The 17,084-nt window shown below is 45.7% G+C and overlaps 1 protein-coding gene across 3 annotated transcripts in view; it reads right to left on the bottom strand.

Moving 5' to 3' along the window:
- Window positions 1–17,084, bottom strand: part of CD82 (CD82 molecule) — a 104,491-nt gene that overhangs the window by 33,710 nt on the left and 53,697 nt on the right. For all 3 annotated transcript variants that reach the window (XM_084850663.1, XM_084850670.1, XM_084850678.1), the window contains exons 3-4: window positions 7,301–7,373; window positions 372–496 (exon numbers count right to left, since the gene is read on the bottom strand). In XM_084850663.1, coding sequence (XP_084706789.1) covers window positions 372–496; window positions 7,301–7,373 — 198 coding nt within the window. The remainder of the gene's footprint in view (window positions 1–371; window positions 497–7,300; window positions 7,374–17,084) is intronic.

Below are 17,084 nucleotides of genomic sequence, written 5' to 3' on the forward strand. Positions count from 1 at the left end.
GCTAACACTACTCGTGTTCAACAAGGCCTTTTTCTGGCAGCTGAGCAGGCACACGTGAGTAGGCACCAGGCGAGCCTCTCTTCAGAGGGTGTTCCACACTCAGGGTGCCACAGCCAAAAAGGTCCTGTTCACAGTTGCCACGTGCTTAACTTCAGAAGACCGGGACACACAGTGAAAGGCTTCTGATGAGCCAAGGACGTGTCACTATATACTTGTCTTGCCAGAGTTCCTCAGTGCTTCTCATATCACATGGCACAGAGGTGTTCCTATATGCCTTGGTCTGTAGTCCAACTGCAGCCAGGAAGAACCCTTAGGCAGTACTAGCAAGAAGGGGAAAGTCACTTAAGACAGCATTTATCAGCATCACTTACCAGCCCCAGGAGACAGCGAATCTCATTGACTGCTCCAACACAGCCCAGGAACCCCATCAGCATTGTGACAGCCCCAACTCCAATGAGAATGTAAGCCCCAACCTTTAATGAAGACGACGCAGTCTCTGTGGGTACCAGGAGAAAAATACACAAAAGTTAAAAAAAAAAAGAGCCCTTCACCTCGTTTTACACATTCACTAAGGGCACAACCCTATGCATGTTTCAGCAGAAAAGAAGACCCACAACTCCTAGCATGGCAGGCTGGGGAAAGCTGGGAGCTGTGGGACTTCTTTCTGACTAAACATGTATAAGATTGTGCCCTAAGATCTAGGAAGCAAGATGACCTCTCAGGGCTACACGTGCTCTGCTTTAAGAGAGAAGTGAAAGATTCTGTGCCCCACCAACAGCTGAATCCTGTTACATGTGTCAGGTATGATGGAAGTTTAGCACTTTGGGGGGGGGGCAGAGTCACTCACCTTATTAGTGAAGTGGGGGTTGTTTCAGGTGCAAGAGACAGGCCCAGTGATGCAGACGGCCAAGGCGGAGGGGCATCCTACATATTCAGAAAAGCGACAGCATCGCACCCACCAGGGAATAGTGCGCTCGTAGGGAGAACTGAGACTAGCCTCCGGTTTAGCCTCAGCCAGCATAACTCCCCTGGATGCCCATGCTCTACGGAGCTGCCAGGCAAAATGAGTAATTGCTAGGCAGTGCTATCCTAAGCTCCAGGGGAGGTGGCTGCTACCCGACTCCTCTTGCTCACCTGCTCTATTGAGCTGCTGGTTAAGAGAAGACAGAGATCTATGGAATCAGGGGGCAGAAGAGGGGGAGGAAGGGTTGAGCTGAAGGGAAAGAGCTGCACAACAGAAAACGAGAGGTAAACAAGCAGGGGGAATGGCTAAAAAGAAAGACTTCTCTTCAGTCTTGTGCCACATCCATCTTCCTCAGAGCCTTGTTTCCTTTCCCAACAGGATCCTTTAACCGGCAGCAGGGTGTTGCTAGGTTCTTAAAAGATCCAGGGCACAGGCCCATAACACAAATTTGCATATACGAGTCTAAGCGCACATCTAATATATATATGTGTGTGTGTGTGTGTGTGTGTGTGTGTGTGTGGTGTGTACATGCAGTGTGCCTGAGTGTGTGTATAGATTACAGACAGACAGACACACAAAGTGTGCACTGACCCCCCCTGCCCCACTTCAACTCAGACCCCAATTCAGCATTTTGGAAAACATCCTGCTTCTGCTCAAGCCAATTAGTAGTCGGACCACTTCAGCTCAGCACCAAAACTGAGTCAATGTTTGGAAAAATGAGTCTTTATGCTTCCTGTTGACTACCATGGGAAATTAGAAAAAAAAAACCTGTAACTTTCTCTTGGTCAGAACTGGAGGATAATTTCAGGCATAGTAGCCCCCTAGAAGGGGATTAAAAAGGTAAAGGTAAAGGTGTCCCCAACCAGTCGTGTCCGACTCTAGGGTGCGGTGCTCATCCCCGTTTCTAAGCCGAAGAGCCAGCGCTGTCCGAAGACACTTCCGTGGTCATGTGGCCGGCATGACTGAACACCAAGGTGCACGGAACGCTGTTACCTTTCCCGCCAAAGCGGTACCTATTTATCTACTTGCAATTTCTTGCTTTTGAACTGCTAGGTTGGCAGGAGAGAAGGGGATTACACCTGCCCAATGTCAGAAAAATAGGTGCAGTGCTTATATTTTGATTTTCTTTTAAAGGGAACTGCCAATAACATTGTAATTCCTTGGAAGAATTGGATAAACATTTCAGGATTCATTGCCCTATCAGAGGAGATCCTGTCTGCCAAATTTCAGAATGCTAGCCACAAGGGTTTTTGTGCAAGGGTGGCCTTGACATTGTGAAGTCTCTAAAAGAGGACACACTTATGTCCCTATGTTCCTTGTGGAACATTGTTCTGAAAATTACAAACAGCTTACAGTTGTCCCTAAGTAAGAAACTAGCAAAGTTCCAGAAGGATAGGTGCAGCAGTTCATGTGGAAGGGGAGTTCTCCAATTTGGGGGAGGGAGTGATTTGCTTTCCCTTCCATTCACCCCTTCCCCAATAGCTTTTTTGGGTAAATTTGTATGAAAATGCACAGGTTATTAGAGGTGTCTCCCAGGCAAGAAACCTGCAAAGTTTCTGAAGGATATACATGCATTCTAATTTAGAATTACTAGAATTTATTTACATTTCACCAATGTTAGCAGCAGGGGAGCATGGGTGGGAAGGTGCTGTTGCACTCATGTCCTGCTTGATGGTTTCCTCTGGGCATCTGGTTGGCCACCATGTGAACAGAATGCTGGACTAGATGGACCTTGGTCTGATGCAGCATGGCTTTTCTTATGATCTTAAATATAGAGTGCCTCTGAACATGTGCAGAATGTTTTTCTTTCACCACTGAGCACTTATGTTCTCCCCCTGCCAATTCTATTCCCCTCCATGCAACCATCCCTCCTCATCCTACCACCCTCCAGCAACTCCTCTAAAACAGATGTCTTGTCTTTTGCAACTCCTCTCTACCTCCTCCTCTCTATGCACAAGCTCTCATTGTATCTTCCTCCCCATAACTTCATTTGTGCCGAGACTTCACCAGGATTCACCCAATGAGTCTGTTTTCAAAACTAGGACTAAGTTATGGAGAAACTCTGAGCCTGTACTAAGTGCTTTTCCCTCACCACTGAAGCTAGAGTTCATGCCAACCCCCCCCCAACCCACAAATGACAAAACGTGCATAGGACTGAGCTGAAAGGTAGTCAATTCATTAGACGGAATTGGGTAGGCACTGTATTAAACTTGCGGTACCATACTCACAACTCAGGACTTATTTCTGAGTAAACATGCAGAACATCAAGGTGCAAACCTCCCTGCAAAAGTAACTCATGCTGGAATCCTATGCACACTTTCTTGAGGGTAAGCCTCATTAAACATAATGGGACTTCTCAGTAGGCATACACAGGACTGCATAAATTAGCAATATTTATCTCCCCTCCACTTAAAAAAACAAACTGCAAACTCCTATTTTTTTATTAAAGCTTTCTGTTCATAGGAACATAGAAAGCTGCCTTATACTGAGTCAGACCTTGGGTCCATCTAGCACAGAATTGTTGACACTGACTGGCAGCAGCGGCTCTCCAGAGTTTCAGGCAGTATTCTTTCCTAGCCCCAACCGGAGATGCTGGGGATTGAACCTGGGACCTTCTGCATGCCAAGCATGTGCTCTGCCACTGAGCTACAGCCCTTCCTATTGCTGGGTAATGGCAACTGACAAACAAAACAGCCCCAGATTTGTTTCTCTGCAACCATGTGAACCCACTCTTCTTGAAGACTTGAGTGAGGAGGAGGAGAAAAACCGACCCTCTTGTCTGTTTGTATAAAGTCAAATACAGTTCAGAACTTCTCTTGCCCACCAAAGAGAATTCTCTTTAAGAATTCCCCAAGATATGCTCTGGGTGGAATAAAGGAGAGAGAGAGAGAGAATGAACAGGGGAGGGGAGGGGAGGGGAGGGGGAGAAGAATGGTGATTGGAAATGTGCATGGGGGTGGGGGGTAAAGAGAATTCCCTAAGCCAAGTGGCTCGTTTCAGAGAGGCAGTACTTCAGAGGAATTCAGGAGGCTGTGCACGGTTTGCAATGCTTGCACGTACTTAAATGAGCTTTATGAGGTGAGGTAGCTGAAGGCTTTTTCTAGCTTTTTTAAAACTGTAGACCTATTTAAAAGTCCCCACAGTTTCTTGATCATGACGCCACATAGTCCTAACCCTCCCTTTGGGATTATTTGAGTCCTACAGCTATTTAAGAGAAATTAAAGTGGAGAGGGAGAAAGAAGGTTGTGGAGGCTGATTGGATCCTTTGCTGTACTGAAGCTACTAAACTTCTGTAGAATCTAAAGGTTCCAGTTTGGGGCAGTAAAATCAGATGCTGTGTGAAATACCAGTATTTCATATGGAGCTCTTTCTTCCCTTCCTTCTCCCTCTTCAAAATTTCATTGCAAGCAAGCTCTGAAAAGTGGGCATGTAAGAGCAGAAAAGATAAGTGGGCGGGGGGGGGGGGGAGGTTTTTTGCACCTTAAAAAAAACCCTACACCAGAGATTAGGGATAGTGACCTCCTAATGGTCACCTTAAACATCTTCTGATTAGGATCTCTAATCTCCTGGGTGATTTGACAGTTTTTACTTTTTGTTTTAGACTTTGAGAAAAGGAAACTTTACGCATGGCTAATGCAAACGCCACTGGACCTAACTGTCTGAAATTTGGTAGGTTCAGTCAGCTCCACAAGGCCTGCTAGGTCTTCAAATTCCATGAGTTTATGTGGAAGCACAAAAAAAAATATAGGTCTTTGACTGATTTTCTTGGAAAAAGCAAATTTTACCTGTGGCTAGCACAAAAGCCACTCAACCTAACTATCTGAACTTTGGCAGGCTCAGTCATCTCTATAGGGACTGCCAAGTCCCCAAATTCCATGCATGTATGTGGAAGCACAAATAAAATATAGCTCTTTGCTTTGACACATTTTCTTGAAAATAGCAAACTTTACCTGTGACTAGCACAAAAGCCACTGGACCTAACTGCCTGAAATTTGGCAAGCTCCATCAGCTCCATGAGGGCTTCCAAGCCTCCAAAGATCATGAATTTATCTTACAAACTAAAAAGGTTATGGCCATTTTTGTTTTCCAATGCAAGTCAATGGGATATGTAAAAAAAATGTCACTTAGGACAGCTCAAAAGATCCAGGGCACAGCTCAAAAAAGATCCTGCACCCATGCCCAGGTGGGCCCTTCCCTAGCGACACCCCTGACTGGCAGCATTTTTCTCCCTCTCTAATAATACAGGAACCCAGGGTCATCCCATGAAACTGATCGGTGGGAGGTTCAGGACAGATAAAATGAAGCATTTCTTCACACAGCACATAGTTAAGTGATGGAATTCACTTACAAGAGGTCGCAATGGCCACCAATTTGGATGGCTTTAAAAGGGGATTGGACAAATTCATGGAGGATAAAGGTATCGATGACTACCAGTCCTGATGGCTATATATTCCTCCAGTATCAGAGGCAGTATGCCTATGTACAACAGTTGCTGGGGAACATGGGTGGGTGCTGAAGCACTCATGTCCTGCTTGTGGATTTCCCATGGCTGGTTGACCACTGTGTGAACAGAATGCTGGACTAGATGGACCCTTGGTCTGATCCAGCATGGCTCTTCTTAAGCGGGTCTGCCCCCACACAGCTTAAAAGAATGCAGAAGGGTAGAAAATGTATATCTTTGAGGATGTACAGCTTCTGGTATGCAACAGCCGAGCCCAATTATCCTTCCCCACCCCACCCTTGGAAAGGGTTCTTAAAAAGGTGCAACATATAAGAACATGATTTGGATCAGATCAAAGGCCTATCTAGTCCAGCACTGTGCTCCCTCGGTGGCCAACGAGATGCCCATGGGAAGCCCACAGGTAGGACAAGAGAGTAATAGCACCCACCCACCCCTGCTTGTGCTCCCCAGCAACTTGAGAGGCATACTGCCTCCCATACCAGAGTTAATATTTGGCAATAAAGACTAGCAGCCATTGATAGCCTTACCCTCCATGAAGGGACTGCCCCTTTACTGCTCCCATGAGCACAGGCAGTTTCAAGAGCTTAGAATAACTCGAGTGTTCAATAAATGTCTACTTTTAAGACATTTGCAAGGCCATCAGGCTTATATGAATATCAGCTGTTAACCTAACGACGACAGAAGCTTCCACAACTTTAGCATTCTACCCAGCACTTGCTACAGCCAGTATGAAGTTTTGCTGCCTTTCCAACAGCACAGGCAAAGCCTTCGAGAAGACCAGAGTGGAAAGACATGTCCTTGACTCAGCCTATGGTTCTCAGCATTTTCTTGGTTTTTCGAAGAAAGCTCCACAGACCCTGTCAGCAAAAGGCTTCCAGTTTCTATTCCTCTCTTGCACCATCTTTTTCCCCTTCTTTTCTGGGAAAAAAGCCAGATAAACACAAGAGAATGAGGGAGGGAGGCCTCTCTGGCAGCAAACTGGAATGCCCTGCTGTGTAAAGTTCCTTCCCAGACTCTGCTGTTAAGGTTACCAATGCAAAAAAAAAAGGGGGGGGGAGATGGAAACAAGAGAGTTGAGGAAAGGTTCCATCTGGAAATCTCAAGGAAGGAAGCAGAAATCTCTGCATGCACAGTCAGATTACAAGGGAGAAGAATGGGGCTAAAAGGGAGTCCACACACAGAAGACTCCAAGTCCTTGGCAGCAGAACAGCCAGCAGGAGCAGTGGTTCTGTGGGTAAAGGGGGCAAGTATGACACTTTTGAGCTGTTCAGCACATGGAGTTATCAATTTTGGTTCCAGATCGCAGGGGGAAAACCGGGTCACAAGTCAAGCCCTCGACTGTTTCTGCAGTCTAAAATTGGCTGCAAGCATTAAAAAGCGGGGGAAATGGCTTGGTTTAACACCGCTTTTAGCACAGACTTTTCTTGCTACTTCACCTTTGTGGGTAACACTGCAGCAGTGACACAGATAAGAAAACAGTTAACTATGCAAAGATGGAAAGTAGAAATTGCTCACACTGGGGGCCTGGAAAGTTCTTATTTTCTTCTTTTAACACATTAGCTTGCCAGCGTCTGTTCCCCAAATCTGTCCTCAGACATTTGCTGAAGTGAACCAAAGTTACCATGCAGTAGAGAACTCTTCGAGGCTAATGCTCTCAGTCTGACCTGACACAGCCTCACAAGTAAAAAAAGCTGATTAGCTATAGAAGGCTCTTCTAAATCTAGCAGGAAGCCAACTCTGCCTTTGGACTAAGACTTGAAGATGGACTGCTATTCTACTTCCCTTGCAAGTTAGTACAGCATAATATGGCATTATCTCTTACTGAGAAACCTACACAGGAAAAAAATAGAAACAAATAAGAAAAGGTGACTTACGCAAAACTGAAATGAAGCTACTTTTGTCAACCAAAATCCATATTCCGAAGCCCAGGATCACAGCACCCAAGATCTGGAAAACAAGTTTTGGTTACTTAAAAAAATCATACAAGCATGCATTCCATTTCATGTATTTCTATGCCACTTTTACACTAGAAGAGTCTCCAAAGCAGCTCGCAAAAAAAATACAATGTTTTAATTTATTTACTAATTTTATTTTTTAAAAATACACATAGGCAAAAGATGCATGCCTAAAGTAAGGGTGATGAACTACAACAAGTCATAGTCTCCTTTGGTTTTCTTTTGCCTGAAGTATTTCTGCAGATGCCCAGCCGCAGGCTGGAGAGAGTTTCCCGGAGTAACAGATATTTGGTGGCACACATGAATTATGTAATTTTGTAGCAAACCTATCTGGCCCTTCCAGTACATAAGACAAATATACCAGACACAATCTTAGCTTAAATACATGACGAAACACCATTATGATGTGCACATACAAACAAGCTAACTGAAAAGAAAAAAAATGGTGGCCAAGTTGCCCCCCAAACATGAAACTTACAAGTTTATTTGCTAGATCAGGCCCAAAACTCTCTAGTACAGAACTGTTTCTAATAGGCTCAGGTAGATGCCTCTGGAAGCTGCAGATAACAACCATCCCTGTTTGTCACTAGCATTTCTTATTCACGGGGTGGACTGCAGTTTGGTTTAGTCATTATGACTAAGAAATCTTACCTGCTCCTATTTTAAAGGAAGATTTCCTCCTACCCATTCTTGAAATGTTATCTACTAATTCTTTTTAGTAGACTTTTAAATACTAGTACCTTTTATACTAGTCCACTGTATTCTTTGCATAAGTTTCCCTGACAATTCCAGCATCCAAAAGCTGAGCCTGCTACTCAGACGTGACACACTTTGGACAATAGCTGAGCAAGTCTTGCACTGTGTGAAACTGTATATCAAGTTAGAGTTCTTACAGGGCCTCCAGTCCTAAACAGTCTAAGGTCTGGAAAGCACACATTAGCTTAGTTCATAGTATAAGAGTTATGCAGGAGTCACCTAGAATGGAACACAATCTACTTAAAACATAGCAGCATCAAGCATCTTAGTTTGCTTAGGACATAAAGTTAAGAATACAGAATGAGATGCAAATATCAGTTTTATGTATTGCGGGTGGGGGGGTGACTTTGTCACCAGGGGTCAAGGAAAGTAGATTGGAGCTTCTGCATCTGATGAAGTGGACAGTGTCTGCAAAAGCTTATGCCAGAATAAATTTGTTAGTCTTTCAGGTGCTGCTAAACTCTGTGTTTTCTGCTGTTACAGACTAACATGGCTATCCCTCATGGGTGTAAATGGAGCATTCTCCCAAGTCAGGTCACATTACATTCAGTGAGACAAAGTAAATATGCATGGATCAGGCCATTACTTACCAACTTTTGAGAATTCAAGAAGGGAGGCTATGAGAATGGCATTTGTTAAGTGTAGAAAAGCTACCTAAAAAGGATGGTTCAAATGTTAAGACACATAGCCATAGTTCTCATTGAAGCAGCAAATCTGCACAAATTGTTCCACTTCAAATTGAATATGGGGTCTGGCATGATGGATCATTCTTCCATACAAAAAGAAGAAGTCTCTCCATGTAGAAAACAATGTCTAGTTTTCTGTGTGGAGGAACAATCAATCATGTTAGCCTCCATATACAATCTGAAGTGTTATAGGCCAGGCACAGGTTTACCATCTCAGTGAGAACTAGGTTCCAGTCTCTCACTTGCCACAGACCTCTGTTTTTAAGGCAGAAGAATGAAAAGGTAGCTTTGGACATGGATTTACCACAATCCACAGGTTTACCACAGGTTCACCACCATACATGCATATTAGGAAAAAAAAAACATGTATTGAACCACCTATTTTTCCTGCCAGCTTATCACCCAAACCAATTAGCATACTTATAGCAGACAGTACAACAAGACAAGACCCTTGGCATAAACAAAAAGAACACTAGGAAACAGCTGAACAAGGGCTTGCTTATATCAGGCCCTTCATGTATGGTCACATTTTAGTAAAGAAATAGGAAGTCAGTTCTGCTCTGCAACCTCCTGTGATCAACACGCAGGCTAAACGTTTGCCTACAAATAGAATCAAATGAAGCCACGACCCACACAACTTTCATATGGCAGCAAACCCTTTGGCACAGACCCATCTCTTGGCAAGCTGATTGCAAACACATTGCAGTCCAACAGTGTTCTGCGAATGGGCATCAGCTGGCAACTTTCATCACGAGGAGACAGCACAGATGAGAATGGGGCAATTATTGTGGAGCCATCCCTAACTCAGCTCATCCCTAACCTGGTGCTTGGGACTTCAACTCCCATCAGCCCCAGCCAGCATGGCCAGAAGGGCTGGGGGTCATAGTTCAAAACACCTGGAAGGCAACAGGTTTGGGAAGATTGTCCAGGATGGTCAGCCTAAACTAGAAGCTGAGAGGAACCTGGACTTCCTGGCTCTCTCCATCCCTGCTGTTCCCAAGGGAGGGACATACTGGTCTCAGGCTTGTAGAATTTCAAGGAAGGGCTAGTCAAGTTCAGTAACCCTTCAGAAAATCCAGGAAAATCCAAATACAAGGTGAGCACGACCTTGCTGCTATTGACATTTGAGCAATGGCCCCAGGGCATCAGCTAAGTTGACTGTTGCTGACAAAAGGCAGAACTCCTGCCCAGTTGCATTCCTGCAAGGATGTTTGTTTGCCAAGCAAGAGAGCCAAAGCTCTCTTGCACTATGTCATTCTAACAGAGCAATCTACATCTGACAGTAGAAGTGGGAACCACAATGAAATGTTGCAGTGTGGAGTGCTCTTGTCCAGGGTTCCAGCCCCTCCATGCCATATGACCCCTCCCCATTTTCTTTCTTCCCTGCCAACTGTCAGCCACAATTCTGTGCCCACTGAGTATGCTCGGTCCTCACTGGGCTGTTTCCATACACACACACACACACACACACAGTTTTTTCCTTCCCCTAACAATTTTTTGATCCTTCTGCAAACTTTGGGGCGCCCACAAGCATGCAAATACCTCTCTCATGTGTGTTATATAAGGACCAGCGCGCGCAGCCTAAACATCGGAAACAGAGGAAATTATGATTTACCCAAAGGAAAATAAATAGTTAGCTAAATTACAGCAGAGGATTAGATTTTGAGTGGAGCTGGGTGAGAGAGACTTTCCTCTCTGGCAGGAGCAGCAATATTTCTTCTAAGCAGAAATGCAATGGAAGCAGCAGCAGCAGCAGCTTTAAGTCTGTCTCCCAAACAGTGCAGCTGGTTTGTGCAGTTGCACCTATGTATTCAGCCACCCCGATATATTTGGTGTAGTGAACTAAAAGGGCTGGGTGGAAGGCAGAACACCAGCCAGTATTGTGTCTACTAAAAAGAAAAATCAGCAGGAGTATGTTATCGTGAAGGTATGCAATGGGGCAAATTTATTACCAGAAGGGAAAAAAACCCAGCCCTCAAACTGGGAAGATGAGTGGAACGATAGCCCCAATGTTGCCATCACCCAGGACTCTAGTAACTGTGGCACATTTAATGAAATACAAGCCTCTGTCTGGAAACACACACTCACACACACACACCCTAGACCACAATAGCAGGGAAAAATACATTTTTAAAATGACATATACTGTGGTACAGTGCAGAATACACCACTTTGTCATATGCCAAAACTGCTCATCTAGATACACCTCTAAAACCCTAAACAGCTCTGTGCTTCTCAGGTAGTACAGCAGCATGGCTTTGGAGGGAGAAAACAGAGAGAGAGACACACTCAGCAGGCAGTATTCTCTGGTTTGGCAGGCAAATCAACATAAAGTCCATTGTTAAGTGGCAGCAGAGTAAGTAGGCCTTTGTCTCTTTCCAAGCCATGGTGAGAGAATCCAGTTCAACGCTACCCTAAGATGGACACATTTCAAAGCCATGAGGAACCAAGCACCAAATCTAGAAGACTTGCTTTAAAAGGTGCAGTGTGCCAGCAGGACTTTAAAGGTAGGGCCCAGAATCCTTCAGGACTTGGCCCTGAAGCACCCTTTCACAATTAGGGCTCCTGAAAATGTAAGAGCTCTGCAAAAGGGGGGTGGAGAGATGGAGGGGGTCTGGCAAGCCCAACTCCAGAAAATATTAAGTGTGCTTGTACAGAATGCTTTGTTCTTACAACTGAATGAGCCTTGAACCCTTTGTTTTAGAAGTCAAAATACCAAGTGCCATTCATTATAGGAGGCTTTTAAAACAACAACCATGTAATAGTTCATAGCATGCAAACCTATTTGTCAGGAAGAGGCCAGGGCAAATCAAAACCTTCTCCAGAGCTCTTAGTATTTTGAGAATAATCTGGGACAGGGAATGTTTATTTTGCCAGTTTATGTGAAACAGGATTTTGTTCTGTCAGAGTCTCGGTCGGTCATGAGAGGATTATTTATGCTGTCAGTAGAAGTGCAGAGTTTCTTCCCACTGGCTCAGAGCTGATGGTGCAAAATCCTTATGCAAAGTACAGAAATCCAGACAAACTTGAAAAGCGATGAGCCAGTTCAAAGGGCAGTCAATGTAGTTCATCCGCATCTCAGGGACCTGTAGACTAAGATGCGGTCTCTGCCAAGTTGACATTGGAACTCAGCAGCAATGAGATAGCCTAGTCAAGTGGGCTTTCCTTGCTCTAACACAGACACTGGCCATGTCAGCCATGGATGATGGGAGTCATAGTCCAACACATCTGGAAGCACTGGGTTAGGGAAGGTTGCTCTAGTAGTTGCAAGCTGAGGATTAAATGCGTTTCTGCTTGCTTATAGATTAGTTCTCCGACCTTCAGGAAAGCTTTGCCAAATATAGCATTGTGGACATGGAACAACAGTCTTGTTTCTTTTTAATAAAATATCTATCAGCATCTTAGCAGGAAGCCTGCTCTGTATATCTTAGAGCTGGGTAATGCATGACAGCTCCCAGGTAGCAACTGTTTACATAGCGAGTAGTTGGTGCGGAACAGCTTGCCACATATCACTCCATGACAGCACTTATGCCTGGGGGGGGGGGGGCTCACCTGCACCAACAAAAGCTGCTTCATATAAATAGCACAGCAAGAAATAAGTAAACCCTCCCTTGAACATCCTACTATAATAGTCACTAAGGCTGCCATCCTTCACACACCTGGGAGTAAGTCCCATTGAGCACAGTGGGGCTTACTTCCGAGAAGATATGGACAGGATTGCACTGTAAGTCTCACACCAAGGGTAACAGATTAGCCTAGCTTAGCCTATCTCAGGACTTTGGTCGAGGTTCCCACAAGGTTAGATGCCATGGAGCAGTTTTTCCTCCTGGGGCAGGACGTAGTGTCACCATGGAAGCCAGCTGAAAAAAGGGATCTAAAGAACAGCTGCTTCCTGTCACCTGTGGCCCAGCCAGAGGATGTCCAGCAAAGCCTATTGAGAGAGGATTCCAATCATCTATTCCCCCTAAGCTGCCCTTCCCCACCCTTTGCTTCCCTCTTCAGCCAACCCTCGAGAGATTTTCTGCTTCTTTCTGTGCAAAATGTGGGAAAATACTTCTGTTGCTCAGATCTGGATTTATTCAGCCAAGCTGCTTCAATCCGCCTCCTGTCAGCTCAGAGCCATCCCATCAGGGCTCCAAGAACATACTTGGCTTTGCTAGCGGGAGACAGGGAAGGGGAGGGCATATGTGGAAGGACTGGAATCAGATCAAGGCTGAAAACATCCACTTCACGGCAGAGCTGTGGCAACAAGACGAATGGGGTTACTACGGGGTGAAGCTTTTCTGCAGGCCATTGTGGATGCATAGCTTCTTCCCTTGCCTCGCTCAGATTAAGTTTCCTTAAGTGCCTTTCACCTTTTGTTGTCTCCTATGAAAAAGTTGCTATAGAGACCACTTCCCGCACTCATGACAGAGCCAGATCACTTCACCTGAAGCTTCCAAAGCCAATTCTCACTTAATGCAGCAAGCGTGTTTGCTCCACACCAGCACACGCCAAAGACATTATACGCAACCTGGTACCCTCTAGGTATTTTGGACTACAACTCCCATCAATCTCAGCCAGCACGACCAATGGTCAGAGACTATAGGAGTTGTAGTCCAAAACCTCTGAAGGACACTGGGTTGCCTACTGCTGTTGTATTGAATGGAGCAGGGGTGTGTAAATATACCATGTGAAGTGTGAATTATCTTCTCTTCTGCTTCCTAAAGTGGTACACTGAGAGTAAATCCCACCCCCTCAACTACGCTCAGGGCTCACTATACATGATAGAGGATGCATGGAGACCGCCAACCTTCAGGTCCTACCTCACTACCCTGGTAAGGTTGAACTTAAGACAGACACTTGACATGAACCTTGGTGCACACCATTTTTCCGCCATCTGCTATTCGATGCCAATGAAGCACTGCAGGAAAGAGGGAAATGTGATGTTGCATTCAGCATTGCAGAGACTGAAGTGGCAATTTGTGAAGGAGCAGTGGAGGTGGCAAAGAGGGAGCTGCTCTGGTGATCTGTGTCAGGGGTGGCCCTAGACTAGCTGACAGCAACTGGTGCCCAGGCAAACCACGCAATTGGCGCCCCCACCCCCAAAACCCAAGGGCACATGTAGGCTGAGGTTTTTGGTAAACTGGGAAGCATTTGTCGCTATTTTCCATTTAATGAAGAGCCCCCCACTCACCCAACCTGCATCTTCAGAAGCAGAAATATTATCATTTATGATAAAAAGCACCCAATTTTGTTTTTGTTTTACTAAGCACTATATCAGCACAGAGGGTCTGATAAAAACAACGAAGGAGACAAGGGCCCCATCTACATGGCACCGCTTTGGCCCCACACCCCGTCACAACTGCGCAGCAACGCAGCTTCGAATCACCATGCCCTGCAATACACTCGCGATGTACTGTGCGCTTCCCTACCAGTCTTGCTGTGCCCTTTTTTTTGCCATTATACTGAAATGCACAGCTGTGCATCCCATAAGTGTGGGGGTGTGACACTTCAGAGGCTGTTTTATATTTGAGGGGCTCTTCTGTGTCTTTCTGACCCTGTTTTAGGTAGAAGTTTAATATTTTGTGCTCCTTCATTTCTGCACCATCAGTTTGTCAGTTCCCCAGCCCAAGACTCTCACAACGGTTCACACTCACAAGTGTGAGCGCTACGTGCCTAGCCATCGCTCCAAAATGGTGGCCAAACCAATGTTGTTCCTCCCCCAAGGCCCCACCCCCAGCCCTTGGGTACCAAGTCCAAAAGCAACCATTGTGAAGATACGAAGCTACAAAAATGTGCCAAAGTGTGATTAAAGAAATGAAAACGCCCCTCTGTGCCTCTGTAACTGCGCAGCTGCGAAGGGATGGGAGAGCAAAGGGGTGTCCCAGAGTGACGCAGGCATTACGCATGCCTACACTGTAAGATGCATGCTGACTGTAAGATGTGAAGTCAGTTCAGGGAAGGAACAGATGGCCTGCAACCGCGGGGAAACCCACAGCAACCCCCAAAATTAGCAGTAAAACAACTCCTTGGAACTCTGCTTTTTCTGGGCGAAAAGCATTGATGGCTGTGAAGTAGTGACTGCGTCATCTATCATGAGGGACCTTGACTTGCACCCACCCTGGAGTAAAAGGCTGGTGTAGATGGGGCCAAGCATAGCTCTGCGAAGGAGCAGACGTCCCATCCACAACGCCCAAGGGAGATCCCTGTAAGAAGGGTCCTGGCTGCATCCTCGGGGCAACAGGGCCAACCAGGTGCCGCCAACCCCTAGGCTCAGCCCTCCAAAGGCAAAGGAAGTGGCTGCTTTCGGGGGAGCCTCTTGTGCCCTGCCTCCAACTGGGAACAGCAGCAAAGCAGGAGGATATTCTGCATCACCTCACTCACTTCCACAGCCTTGGTCATATTCCCTCTGTACATGCATGTATTTTTTGTTATTTTTCCCCCTGAATTTGGCAACCCACTTAACTTGGCATCCTAGGTGACTGCCTAATCTGCCTATATCAATGGGCTGCCCCAGTCTGTGTATGTATATTTATTGTATTAGTTACATTTATATCCCACCATTTTCCCCCTCTTGCAAGGAATCCAGGGTGGCTTACAAGGTCCTCCTCCTCTCCATTTTCTCCTTACAACAAGCCTGTGAGGTAGGCTAGGCTGAGAGGCATGGACTGGCCCAAAGTCACCCAGTGAGCTTCATGGCTGAATGGTGACTAGAACCCAGATCATCCAAGTCCTGGTCCAACACTCTATCCACTGCACCACACTGTACACCACACCACACACATGGGGGCCATAATGAAATTCACAAACCCCATGCAATGATTACTCCAATTTTAGCCACATCATGGCCCTCATATAACCTCAGCTACTAGCACCACCTCAATACCAGTTGCGAGTACTTGAGTGATGCTGGAAGACTTCAAGCACCCAAGAGGGCAGCTTAAGGTTACCTGTGCTCACATCCCCAAAAGGAGAAGCTGTCCAAAAAGAAGGGCTCAGCAACTACAACTATACTCCAAGCCAGACATTCTCCCCTCGTCACCCCCAACACCAATCCTAAAGAAGCAGAATACTCTGCTGCAGAGCCAATACAAAGTAATGCTGGCTGGCGGTGATGGGAACTGTAGTCCAGCACATCTGGAAGACACCAGGAGGTACCTTGGGCAAACTCCATAACATACTGAAGTTAGTTACGCTGCCTGGCTCTTCCCCAATAAGTTTGACGATGAGGCCAGATGGGTATTCAGGGAGTTCTGCCCCTCCAGACTTAGCCCTACCCCCCTTGTAGCAGTGGCTCTTTAAAGAGTCTCTCTCTGTATGCTAAAACCATATACAACCTTTGGTCCCTGGCAGCCTTAACTGGAACGCTGATTGCTCAGGAGATGGAAACAACAAAGCAGACAGCAAAGAAAAAAAAAAAGTAGTGGAGACAGCAAATTGAAAACCAGTTCCAGATGTGTCCCAGATGCGCCATCTGGGCAAGCGTTCCTGTATGCGGTGTCTACATGGCACATGGTGAGAAAGTGGCAGAGGGAGGGGGAAAATATATATTCATAACTTCAGAAAGGAAATCACTCATTTTATTTAGTGATTTACAATCATTGGGCGGGGGGGGGGACCCGACCTTGTAAAAGGGAGTTGCAGTTGACTTCACTGATGCTGCTTTGCAAGTTACAAATGGTGACCCAAAACAGTTGAGCAAGTGACATCCAAATGCCAGGGAAAAGTTTGCACTTCTCTCCTGTGACAAAAAAGAACAGTTCCATGCAACTGGAACACGCATCTTGCTGTGGCATCCCTTGTGTCATAATATGCACCATCTTTTAGCAGCTTCTTGAGTGCTTCCAAAGGAGGCTTTTATGCCACCATAACGCTGCTCCATTCACAGAATTTTACAGAGGCTCGAGATGAGGTCGTCTTCCACTTGTAACCCTCCTGTGTTTTACCACCACTTCTTCTGTATTTTTTCTTACGGCCAAAAATCCATAAGGGAAAAAAAAAAAAGATGGAATTGCAGCATAATGCCTTCTGATTGGTAGTGCTAGGAGCGCTCTGTCTGAAAGCAGCCACCATTAACATGTGAAGCCATCCTAAAAGCATCAAAGAAATGCTCACCTTCACGAGAACACAAGGGGAGAGACCTTCTCAAGACTTGGTCAGGGAGGTCTCCTGGAATATATGGTAACTGCTTGAGCTCTCCCAAGTGTGCCATAGCAAGATATTTTGTCCGGGATAACCTACTGTTAATTCTTAACTTTAGAGGAGACAATATCAGGAAT

Source organism: Heloderma suspectum, chromosome 1, assembly GCF_057233095.1.
Source record: "Heloderma suspectum isolate Gila_16-S chromosome 1, 16-S_ref, whole genome shotgun sequence".
Taxonomy (NCBI): domain Eukaryota; kingdom Metazoa; phylum Chordata; class Lepidosauria; order Squamata; family Helodermatidae; genus Heloderma; species Heloderma suspectum.